Here is a 12639-nt window from a genome sequence, read left to right as displayed (position 1 = left end):
ATAACTTTTTGGACTGCTAATTGAAATCCACCGAAGAGGGTGTTATGGGAAATGTGTAAACACATTTTCAGAAAAATGGAGTAGAATTTTTGTTTACATGTAAAGACAAATATAAGAAGTTTGAATCTATACTTACACTGTGTTCCTAAATTTAAGGTAAAGCAGTTTTTCAAATGCATGTGGACATCAAAACGATAACAGGATTTTTGGCAGGAATGTCCATTTCAGCAGTCATATTCTCTGTAGTTTTGTGCTGTCAGGAGTCTTGGCAAAGGTACTGAAATGCATAAGATGCCTAAAATGCACATCTCACACTGTTCACATGAAGGTGTTCTGGGTCCTTTTGTTTAGTTGGGCTTCTGGTTGATGTGAAAGCAAAGCATGTTGTCCACAATCATGGATGAAGATCATTTTTCTGACATTTAATATATGGACTTTTTCTGTCTTTTTCAGTAGAGACAAGACACATGAAGTGGTGGCCACAAACACAGGCACTGAAGTTATACTGAAGGTTTTTCAGGACCAAAAAGGAAAAAGAGTTGAATTAATGAAATATGCACAGTAACGGTATATTCACATGGGGTGTCAGCGTCAACGCCTCTTGTTGATTTTGAATGGAGTGACGTCAAGCATTGCCGAAGTCCATTGCTTTTTTTTTTAAGCGGCCATGCAGGCGTCAGCCAATCAGATCGCCTTATGCAAATATACTAGTGCAGACGCTAGCCAATCGTGTTCATGCAACACCAAAAAAAAAAAGTAATGTGATTGGGAACTGTTTGCATGCACACCTATTTCCCATTAGGACAAACACACACACATTGCAAAGTCTTTTTTAGCTGTTAGCGGACATTAATAAGTGTTTTTCCATGTTTACTTTGCCTTGTTTTTGCCTTGTCTTGCCTGTGTTTTGGACCTTGGACTGTTTCATTGTCTTTTGTTATTGTTTGCTGCCTGCCCTGACCATTGCCTGTTTTTTTTTTTTTTTTTTTTTTTTTTTTTTTTTTTTTTTTTTTCAGTTGTTTGCAGGTGTTGGACCCTGCCTGTTTTGACCATGATCTGTCTTAATAAAGCTTGCATTTGGATTGCATTTGGAACTGTGGTGCAGGATGCATTTACGCCAGACGGCATTTCCACAAACCATTTTATACTTAATTTGCACCTGTATTTAGGGTTGACCACTTGTGTACCTTTTTAAATTGAAAATCTCAAACTAGACAGTCTTATTGCCTGAATACCGGAGACAAGACACATGAAGCGATGTCCACAAACACATACACTGTTTTTTCAGGGAAAAATGTAAGGACATACGACATAAGGACATATGACATATGAAAGTGTGAAATTAATAATTAGATTTTAGGAAACTCCTTATAAGCGTCTTCTTTTTTTCCCTTTTTCTTTTCTTTTTTTTTTTTAATAATAATTATGTTGGATTTTTTTAAAGTCACAACCTTTGTACAGATTTAGAAACTTAATATCTATGATGAAGTTTAAGCAATTTAGCAAATTAAAGAAAATGTTTACTTTTTGTTCAGATGAATTTTACAAATAAACAGTGGGAATTAATTCAAAGTGTTCAAACTTCTTCAAAATCCTTCAGTGTTTTGGAGGATGCAATGGGACTAAAGTAAATCCAATATCACTCAGGTGTACAGTCCATATTATGCATGCCCATTTGAAGCTGTTCACCCCCAAAAATGCTGATTTAATTTGATAAATGCAAGTTTATATTATGACCATTAGGTATAAGAGCAAGAAAAAAATGTTCAAAGCAGTGAATTAAGTTAATAAATGTTGTTACTTGACTTTCCTGGAAACGCACTTTTAGTTAAATAAAACTTTTTTAAAATAAAGCTATTCTTTAAGTTATTTAATGAAAAGAACCAACATTTCATTTGATGCCCATGACCAGTCAATAAAATGTTAATACAATAGTACATAATTTGACCATTAGGACAGATGACATTATAGGGAAGCTGAGCCACACTAGTGGTCTTAAAGAAATCGCCACTGGTGTGCATGTGACACAAGACTTACTATACAGGTCTGAAAAATGGCAAAACTCAGTGCCATAAACTCACCAAATCCATACATGCCCTGAAATCACAAGATGCTGAGGAATCATTTACACTGTAAAGTTATTTAATTACATATTACATATAATTTGTGTAAAACATAAAAGTGTTGAACATTTGTTTGGTACAGAGATGAGTGTTTATTTCATAAAACGTATGTGACTGCTTTTTATCACTTAATTACACCACAATTAAACTGTGTCATAGGGACTACTGAGCAGAAATTTAGAAGTTTATTTTAAAGTGCAAAGAATTAAATGTACAAAACATGTAAATAAAGCTCAGTAAAAAGCATTTTTACAACACTATGTTGTTGGACCCTTTAGTTAAACATAAATTCTGTGCACTCGTGGTCATCACACCCAGTTGAACCAAATAGAGGAAATACATCATGTAAGTAGTCAAGAGATCAAGTGCAATGATCACAATGTGTGGGCATTGTGACAGGTCCAAATGCAATATGGTGATCTGATCACTAAGCACTTTATACTCAATTTACACCTGTATTTAGGGCTGACCAAATGACTGGTTCATGAAATGCCAAGATCTGTCATGAAACTGATGGGTCGTTAATGCAAACTGATGATTTCAGCTTTATACTACTTGGCACAAGCTGATTGGTTCATGCATATGCAGCCAAGGAGCTTGTTGCTTTACATTTAAATGGCTGGTTAGTTATCCATTATAGCAGTGGTTCCCAACCACGCTCCTGGAGGCCCCCCGACACTACACATTTTGCATCTCTCTTTTGTCTGACACACCCATTTCAGGTCTTGGAGTCTCTAAGTCCTGGAGTATCTACAATGAGCCAATGATCTGAATCAAATGTGTTTGATTAAGGAGGCATGGAAAACATGCAGTGTTGGGGGCCTCCAGGAACGTGGTTGGGAACCACTGCATTAGAGCATTTCGCAGCACACTTTCAGAGTTACCCTGAAACCCTCCACCTTTCCCAGATCCACCTGTATAGATCTGCTACAGTTTATAGTATTCTACTTGTGCATTTTTTCTTCTGTCTGTGCTCACGATTTCTCTATTGCCTGCTATTCTGTTCCCCACATTCTATATTAGGCTATGCATATTAATTTTCACAACATACATCACACAACCACCGGAATGCGTGCATGTAACTTTAAAGAGAAGTAGCATGATAAGAGGAAGGATGCATTGTTACTTTTGTGCTGCTTCTGCAGAAAAACTAAAGCTTCTGAGAACATTGTGAAGGAGTTGACTTGAGAAAAAAAAAGCTGTCTCTTTGTCATATCAATATGTTCTGCAGTAGGCAATTTATAGTTTATAAGTGCTAAATGCTAAAAGTAATGTTGTTTTTTTCTGTGCAGATTTGTGGAACACATTTAAAATGAAGACCATCTCAAGTTGTACGATCCTCTTTATTTTGATACTAAATACGTTGTGTACAGGTATACATCTTACATTGCGATTTTCTAATGTTTTACATTTAACTTAAAATATCTCTATTAAATATGTTTAAAATATAATGTAAAATGCTCTGCTTGTTTTATTCAAGGTCAAGAAAACAAAGACTGGAACATCACCTTCAATGCACAAGTGACTGCAGTTCCAGGATTATGTGCTCTCATTTCATGTACATTCACTTATCCAGAAAATGCAAACCTATTAAAACATTCTCTGGAAGTAACAAAAAGAATAATTGTTCAAAGAAATCTGAGACACAAAATCAAAAATAGACTTAAGAAAGAAACTACAAGTAATACAGAACAGACTGACCTTTGCATCATCATCAAAGAAATAAAAGAAAATGACAGAGAATATGGCCTTAAAAATTGCTTTTTGGGGCAAAAGGAACTATAAAAAATGGTCAAAAATTAAAATCATCATCCAAGGTAATGCTTACCTTTGTTTGGCTATATTAATATATTTTGTGTGTAATTTGGCAATGCATAATTTATGTTTGCATACCTCTATTTGTAGATAAGCCTATAATAGACATTCCTCTTCTCAGCGAAGGACAGGAGGCCAATCTAACATGTTCAGCTCCTTTTCCTTGTCCTGAAACTCCTCCTGAAATAACATGGTGGATCAAGACAAGACAGGAAAAGATCACTGATCTAACGGAAAACACGACTCAGACCACCTCCAAAAGCCTTTACTTCTCAACGTTGACGTTAACTCTAACCTCTGACCTGCACCATGCTACTGTAGGATGTGACGTGAGCTACGGAAGCAAAAACATCAGTACAAATAGGACCCTTGAAGTCATGTGTGAGTTTACAAATCTACATTTTAACTACTAGAACTAACACTAGACCATTACATAAAACAAAAATTCAGAAATACAGCAAAATGTTCAGTTTATAAAACTTCCATCTTCTACTATTCTTGGATTTTCTGTAGAGTACCTGTGCGAAATTTAAAAAGCGGAATTAAAAGTATTTTTTTCTTGCATACCAGTCAATACTGTGGCAAAAACAATGCAGTTCCTCATTTTCAGATGTAAAGCCTCTTCGAATTCTGGGTAATGACAACGTGACGGAAGGTGACACTCTCAACCTGAGCTGCACAGTTGCGAGCCACCCACCATCATCTGCTCCTGTATGGAGTTTCAATGGAACCACAGATAGATTCAAGAACCAAACGTCTGCAGAATATCTCACGATTACCAATGTGACAAACGAGCATGCTGGGGTTTACAGCTGTATGAGGACATATAGGAACAAGACACTGAATGCATCCATCACTATCAATGTCACTGGTAAGTAGAACCAGACTCCAATGATAACCTAACAATGTCACAGTGTGAACTATTATGCTGAAATATTAAATTGTGACAAATCCTGAAAACATTTGGAAAATTCAAAATCTCAATATATTTCTTTGGTAATTGTAATGTCAAATATTCATCACAAGCTAGGTGTTGCAAATGCATTAAAAATGAATTGATGAGACAACTGTTCTTGAATATTCTATAAAGTATCTCTGTGATGATCAAAAAGTAGAATAAAAATATCAATCACTTACATACTGAGCCCTAAAGGATTCAAATTAATTTTATGGTTGATGCTTTTCAGATGAACAGACTCACAGAATCATGACACCAGATTCATCACATTCTAGGTGAGACAAACTAAATGAAACTAAAAAGTCATTCAGTACTGGAGGTGAAAACATGCTGAAGCCACTGAATGTCATCAAAAAAAAAAAAAAAAATAAATAAATAAATAAAAAAAAAAAAAATAAAAAAAATAAAATAAAATAAATAAACAAATTTTTTTTTTTTAAAGATAATACTGAATGGTTTTGGACTGATCTCTAGCATTCAGTAAAATTTACTCTATTTTCTAGGTTCTGTCTTATTGCCTGAATACCAGAGACAAGACACATGAAGCGATGTCCACAAACACAGACACTGAAGTTTTTTCAGGAAAAAATACAAGGACATAACGACATATGAAAGTGTGGAATTAATAATTAGATTTTAGGGAACTTCTTATAAGCTGCTTCTTTTTTTTTCTTTTTTTAAATAATAATAATTATGTTGGATTTTTTTTAAGTCACTGTCTTTGCACAGATCCAGAAACTTCATATCTATTTAAGCTTACTGTATTTATGTCTTTCCTGAATGTTTACTACTTGTTCAAATGCTATTTTACAAATAAACAGTGTGAATTAATTCAAAGTGTTTAAACTTCTTCCTTTCTGTGTTTTAGAGGATGTTAGTGGGACTAAAGTGAATTTAATATCACTCAGGTGTACAGTATATTATGCATGCCCATAAGAAGCTGTTTAGAAAATGGGATTTCATTTGATAAATACAAGTAATATATTAAGCACATTAGGTATAAGATTAAGAATGAATATGTGCATATTATGAATTAATTTAATAAACATTGTTACCTGACTTTCCTGGAAGCCTTTTAGTCAAATAAAACATTTTTTTAAATAAAGCTATTCTTTAAATTATTTAATGAAAAGAACCATTACATTTCATTTGAGGCCCATGACCAGTATAATAAAGGTGTGTGGGCGAAGCTTCACTGTCATCTACGACGCATTTAGGACAGATGGCGTTACTACAATACCCACACTAGTGGTCTTGGCCACTTGAGAGTGTGTGCACGTGACAGGAAGTAAGTGAACAAGACTTATTATACAGGTCTGAAAAATGGCAAAGCTCAGTGCCATAAACACACCAAATCCACAGATGCCCTGAAATCACAAGATGTTGAGGAATCATTTACACTGCAAAGTTATTTAATTAAATATTACATATAATTTGTGTAAAACATAAAAAAAAAAAGTGTGTGTATTTTATAAAACGTATGCGACTGCTTTTTATCACTTAATTACACCACAATTAAACTGTGTCATAGGGACTACTGAGCAGAAATTTAGAAGTTTATTTTAAAGTTGTTGGTCCCTTTAGTTAAACATAAATTCTGTGCACTCGTGGTCATCACACCCAGTTGAGCCAAATAGAGGAAATACATCATGTAAGTAGTCAAGAGATCAAGTGCAAAGACCACAAAGTGTGGGCATTGTGACAGGCCCAAATGCAATGTGGTGATCTGATCACAAAACACTTTATACTTCATTTACGCCTGTATTTAGGGCTGACAAAACGTCTGGTTCATGAAATGCCAAAAGCTGTCAGGAAACTCTAGATGGCACAGGCTGAATACCTGGATACCATAGGAATAAATGTGCCATAAGTTGAATTCCATCTGTCGCAAAAAGTCAGTGACTTCTCTTATAAAGCGTCATTTTTTTCATTGTAAACTCTAAAAAAAAGTTCAATCCAAAAGTACTGTTTAGTGTAAAACATGTTGAAGATTAGCAGATAGGCTGTCGATTCACTGAATGATAAGCCGTTTCCTCTAAAAAGCTGTTTATTCAGCATAGTGAAGCCTCTCTTCCACTGACATCCATTTGAAGAAAACACCCTCTGGTCTCCTTTCCCACGTGTCAGACCTGAAGCGTTAGCTTTAGCTGTTACGCTTTTTTCGGCTAATGGTTGCAGGCTTTCCATCTAGTGGCTTTGCTTGAAGCCTCTACTAATGAGCTGATAATCTGAATCAGGTGTGTTTGATTAAGGAGACATGGAAAACATGCAGTGTTGGGGGCCTCCAGGAATGTGGTTGGGAACCACTGCATTAGAGCATTTCGCAGTACACTTTCAGAGTAACTCTGAAACCCTCCACCTTCCCCAGCTCCACCTGTATAGATCTGCTACGGGTTATTATATATAGTATTCTACTTGTGCAGTAGCAGTATGTCTTAAATACTCACAGTTCCATATCTGCGTATGTATTGGCAGTAGCAAGTTCCTGTACTTACTTTGCAGCAGCAGCAATAATCTACACAACAACAGCAGCAGCAATTCAACAGTGTAGCAGATCTATTCCGCCAAGACCAAATGCATTAACATTGTCATATCCATTACCATGCTAGGATCAGCAAAGGACCTCAAGACTGGAATTGAACTTGGGTTTCGCTATCTGTCGGCACAAGGCTATTGGTACAAACATAAATCAAAAATCCTAAACTAAACGTTCTTCTGTCTGTGCTCACGATTTTTCTATTTCCTGCTATCCTGTTCCCCACATTCTATATTAGGCTACGTATATTAATTTTCACAATATACAACCCCCCCACCCCCCCCCCCCAGTTGCATGTTGGCGCAAACTTATTTTTGAAGGCAATTTAAAGAGGAAGTAGCATGATAAGAGGAAGGATGCATTGTTACTTGTGTGCTGCTTCTGCAGTTCGAAAAACTAAAGCTTCTGAGAACATTGTGAAGGAGTTGACTTGAGAAAAAGGTAAGAAGCTGTCTCTTTGTCATATCAATATGTTCTGCAGTAGGCAATTTATAGTTTATAAGTGCTAAATGCTAAAAGTAATGTTGTTTTTTTCTGTGCAGATTTGTGGAACACATTTAAAATGAAGACCATCTCAAGTTGTACGATCCTCTTTATTTTGATACTAAATATGTTGTGTACAGGTATACATCTTACATTGCGATTTTCTAATGTTTTACATTTAACTTAAAATATCTCTATTAAATATGTTTAAAATATAATGTAAAATGCTCTGCTTGTTTTATTCAAGGCCAAGAAAACAAAGACTGGAACATCACCTTCAATCCAACACAAGTGACTGCAGTTCCAGGATTATGTGCTCTCATTTCATGTACATTCATTTATCCAGAAAATGCAGCACCTATTAAAAACGCTCACTGGAATGCGTGTAACAAAGAGAATAATTGTTCAAAGAAATCTGAGACACAAAGCAAAAATAGAAATAAGAAAGAAACTACTAGTAATACAGAACAGATTAAGTTGCTTGAACCTGATCTGATGAAAAACAACTGCAGCATCATCATCAAAGAAATAAAAGAAAATGACAGAGAATATGCCTTCAAAATTGTGGGGCAAAATTCAAAGAATAAAAAGTCAAAAATTAAAATCATCATCCAAGGTAATGTTTACCTTTGTTTGGCTATATTAATATATTTTGTGTGTAATTTGACAATGCCTAACTTATGTTTGCATACCTCTATTTGTAGATAAGCCTATAATAGACATTCCTCTTCTCAGTGAAGGACAGGAGGCCAATCTAACATGTTCAGCTCCTTTTCCTTGTCCTGAAACTCCTCCTGAAATAAAATGGTGGATCAAGACAAGACAGGAAAAGATCACTGATCTAACGGAAAACACGACTCAGACCACCTCCAAAAGCCTTTACCTCTCAACGTTGACGTTAACTCTAACCTCTGACCTGCACCATGCTACTGTAGGATGTGATGTGAGCTACGGAAGCAAAAACATCAGTACAAATAGGACCCTTGAAGTCATGTGTGAGTTTACAAATCTACATTTTAACTACTAGAACTAACACTAGACCATTATATAAAACAAAAATTCAGAAATACAGCAAAATGTTCAGTTTATAAAACTTCCATCTTCTACTATTCTTGGATTTTCTGTAGAGTACCTGTGCGAAATTTAAAAAGCAGAATTAAAAGTATTTATTTCTTGCATACCAGTCAATACTGTGGCAAAAACAATGCAGTTCCTCATTTTCAGATGTAAAGCCTCTTCGAATTCTGGGTAATGACAAATTGACGGAAGGTGACACTCTCAACCTGAGCTGCACAGTTGAGAGTCACCCACCATCATCTGCTCCTGTATGGAGTTTCAATGGAACCACAGATAGATTCAAGAACCACACGTCTGCAGAATATCTCACAATTACCAATGTGACAAAGGAACATGCTGGGGTTTACAGCTGTATGAGGACATATGGGAACAAGAAACTGAATGCATCCATCACTATCAATGTCACTGGTAAGTAGAACCAGACTCCAATGATAACCTAACAATGTCACAGTCTTACAACATTACAATTTCCACATTTAAAAGGTGTCAGCAACTGTTGAAATACTGAATTGCGACAAACAGTTCCTTCAAACATCTGGGGAAGTTCATTGCTTGTTTGGACAGCCTTTAAGTCAAAACATATGTCTTTACTAATTATAATATCAAATTCATCTCATGCTAGGTCATACAAAGGAACAGAATGTGAACGAGACCTTCAGTCATATAAGTAAAAACATGCCGCTGAATGACACCAGAAATACTACAGGTAATGCTGATCATTTACATACTGCAGACACTATTTTTTTATTTCAGGGTGATTATGATTTCACCAATTATTGATTGACATCTTTCTGACATCTTTCTGGGTCTTTGAACAACATTGCTCTCAGATATTAAGGAGTGGGTTTAGGGTTAAGTTTAGGATTAGGGCTGAGATTGAGGACTAAACAAAATTCTTATTAAACTACAATTTTCTCTGATTTTATAGGCAATTTATGGTTAGATACTGGTTTATATGTTGTTCCAAGACAAACAAAAGATTTCAGGAACATGTCCTTGGACAAATCTAATACTCCTGTCTCTGAACAACAGGTATTTTCTATATAGTTTATACTTTTATAGATATTTCTAACAATTCTGTGTAAATTCAAGGTATAGGAGATTACATTAGGAATTTGGACATCTCAAAGATACTCACATTTGTGGCGGGAATGGCGTGTTCGGCATTAATCTTCTCAATGGTTTTGTGCTGTTGGGTGTCTTGCTGCAGGTAGGCCTATTATTTACTTCCTTCTTCTACTAAAAGGTGCCTAAAAGTTCATCAAACCACATTTGTCCTTATAATTTATAGCATTTATATGTCTGCTTCATGCCTAAAATCTCATCAGATGAAAATCTTTTCTTAACAGAGGCAAAAAACACAAAGTGCCAACTGCGAATCCAAACACTGAAGTCAATTTGGAGGTAAGACAGAACCAATAGCCATCACTGAATATGAATATGTGTAATGTATATATTTTGTAAAGTCACTTTTAGTTTCAACACATTCTCATATGGAAACATTGTGTCAAAATGTCACTCTGGAGGATTGCATTAGTTTACCCATCTTTAATGACATGAAGATTTTGTCATTGTTTACTCAACCTAATGTTGTTAGAAACTACGTCTATTTTTTGTTTCAGCTCTCAAGCTCATAAAACAAAAAAGCAAGTGCTATAAATAAATAGTTGATGTAACACTATATTATATGACATGTCATTTAATATTAATTTAAATAAAACTTGATGCAAAACAGAAAATCTAAAATGACTTAGACTAGAATGAATGTCAAACGCATAAAGAAATGTTCTGTATGTTTCAGACGGTGCAGACAGACGTAGCTCAAACTGGAACCAATGAGCAAACACCACTTCACGGACAGCTTAATGGAGGGAACCCAAACATGGCTGCGCCGACAGACGGAGCAGAGGAGGACGAAGCGGTCGGGATGGAAGCAGGAGAGGTCGACTACGCCAGCATCGACTACTCCCTTCTAAAAGACAGACCGCCTGAGGAAGCAGAGAGGGAATCTACAGATACAGACTACGCTGAGATCAAGAGGGACAGGAAAGGAGAAGGGAAGAAAAGGGAAGTCCTTCAGGATGTAAATGACGAGACTGAAAATCCCAACCAGATGGAGAGAGAGGAGGAAATTTATTCAAACTCACAGGAGCTAAGTTAAAGGGTTAGTTCACCCAAAAATGAAAAAGATATTGTTCCAAAACTATAAGATCTTCAATCATGTTCATTACACAAATTAAGATATTAATGATAAAATCTGAGTGCTCTTTGTCGCAGAAACAGAACGACCATGTTCAAGGCCCAGAAAGGTAGTAAGAACATTGTCAGAATAGTCCATGTGATATCAGTGGTTCACCCTTAGTTTTATGAAGCAAGAATATTTTTTGTGCACAAAGAATACAAAAATAGCAAATTTTTGGACCATTCCTTATCGCCTGTGTCAGTTATCGCGGTGACATAAAGTATGTGTGACTGTGAAATTATTGCAACACATTTTGCTTTGCATTTATTTTGCAGAACATGCAGACAATGAACTAAAAGAAATGGACGTTCTACGTTAAAACGTCAGCTGATGTGTTAGCAGCACCACACGCATGCATTTAGTACTCTCGTGAGTGTGCATCGAAGACTGACACAAGAGAAATTATTGAATAAAGTTGTAATTTTTGTTTTCTTTATACACAAAAAGTATAGCTTTATAACACTACAGTTGAACCACTGATGTCACATGGACTATTTTAATGATGTCCTTATTACATTTCTAAGCCTTGAACATGGTCAAAACATCATCAAAAACATCTTAATTTGTGTTCCAAAGATGATCGAAGGGGTTTGGAACAACATGAGAGTGAGCAATTAATGACAGACTTTTCATTTTTGGGTGAACTATACCTTTAAGGAACTACTAAGTCACTCAACAATATTATAAGTGTGACCCTGGACCACAAAATCAGTCACAAGGGTCAATTTTTGGAAAAAGAAATTTATTTTAACACATGAAAGCTGAATAAATAAGCTTTCCATTGATATATGGTTTGTTAGGATAGGATAACATGTGGCCAAATACTATTTGAAAATCGGGAACTGAGGGTGCAAAAAAAAAAAAAAAAAAATCTAAATATTGAGAAAATCACCTTTAAAATTGTCCAAATGAAGTTCTTAGCAATGCATATTACTAATCAAAAATTAAGTTTTGATATATTTATGGTAGGAAATGTACAAAATATCTTCATGGAACAAAATCTTTGCTTAATATTCTATGATTTTTGGTGTAAAAGAGAAAGTGATAAATTTGACCCATACAATGTAATTTTGGCCTACCCAAGACTGGTTTTGTGGTCCAGGGTCACAAGTTGTCAAGCAATGTGTATATATACAGTACTGTGCAAAAGTCTTAGGCCACTAGTATTTTCATCAGCTAAAAAATGGTTTAAAGTCAGTTAAAGTCAGTCTTTTGCTGTAGTGTGTCAGTAGGAAATATCAGTTTACATTACTAAACATTAATTTTGCCATTAATTATAATAATCCAGTGAGATTTTTGTATGGAGCACAGGCTGTTATCAGACTCCTTGTGCAAACAGAGATCTGATCTCTCCATCACTCAATCCAGTCTGTCTTAAGATACAGAAAAAACGGAGACAGACTAA

At 35.4% G+C, this 12639-nt stretch overlaps 1 protein-coding gene across 2 annotated transcripts; it reads left to right on the top strand.

The window, feature by feature from the left end:
* Positions 1-3419: 3419 nt before the first annotated feature.
* si:dkey-24p1.7 (sialic acid-binding Ig-like lectin 12) lies at positions 3420-12632 on the top strand. Of its 2 annotated transcripts, XM_051130286.1 has the most exons (9): positions 7778-7873; positions 7975-8055; positions 8163-8531; positions 8620-8910; positions 9140-9400; positions 9615-9698; positions 10085-10202; positions 10342-10396; positions 10794-12632. In XM_051130286.1, the coding sequence occupies exons 2-9, from the start codon at positions 7995-7997 to the stop codon at positions 11151-11153; spliced, it is 1599 nt and encodes a 532-aa protein (XP_050986243.1). In that variant the 5' UTR covers positions 7778-7873; positions 7975-7994; the 3' UTR covers positions 11154-12632. The 2 variants fall into 2 exon arrangements, with proteins under 2 accessions (XP_050986244.1, XP_050986243.1); XM_051130287.1 differs by lacking the exons at positions 7778-7873; positions 7975-8055 and adding an exon at positions 3420-3496.
* Positions 12633-12639: the final 7 nt, after the last annotated feature.

The sequence above is a fragment of the Labeo rohita genome, chromosome 15, assembly GCF_022985175.1.
Source record: "Labeo rohita strain BAU-BD-2019 chromosome 15, IGBB_LRoh.1.0, whole genome shotgun sequence".
NCBI lineage: Eukaryota > Metazoa > Chordata > Actinopteri > Cypriniformes > Cyprinidae > Labeo > Labeo rohita.
The sequence above is the reverse complement of the archived record's forward strand: the minus strand, read 5'-3'. Positions and strand labels throughout refer to the sequence as shown.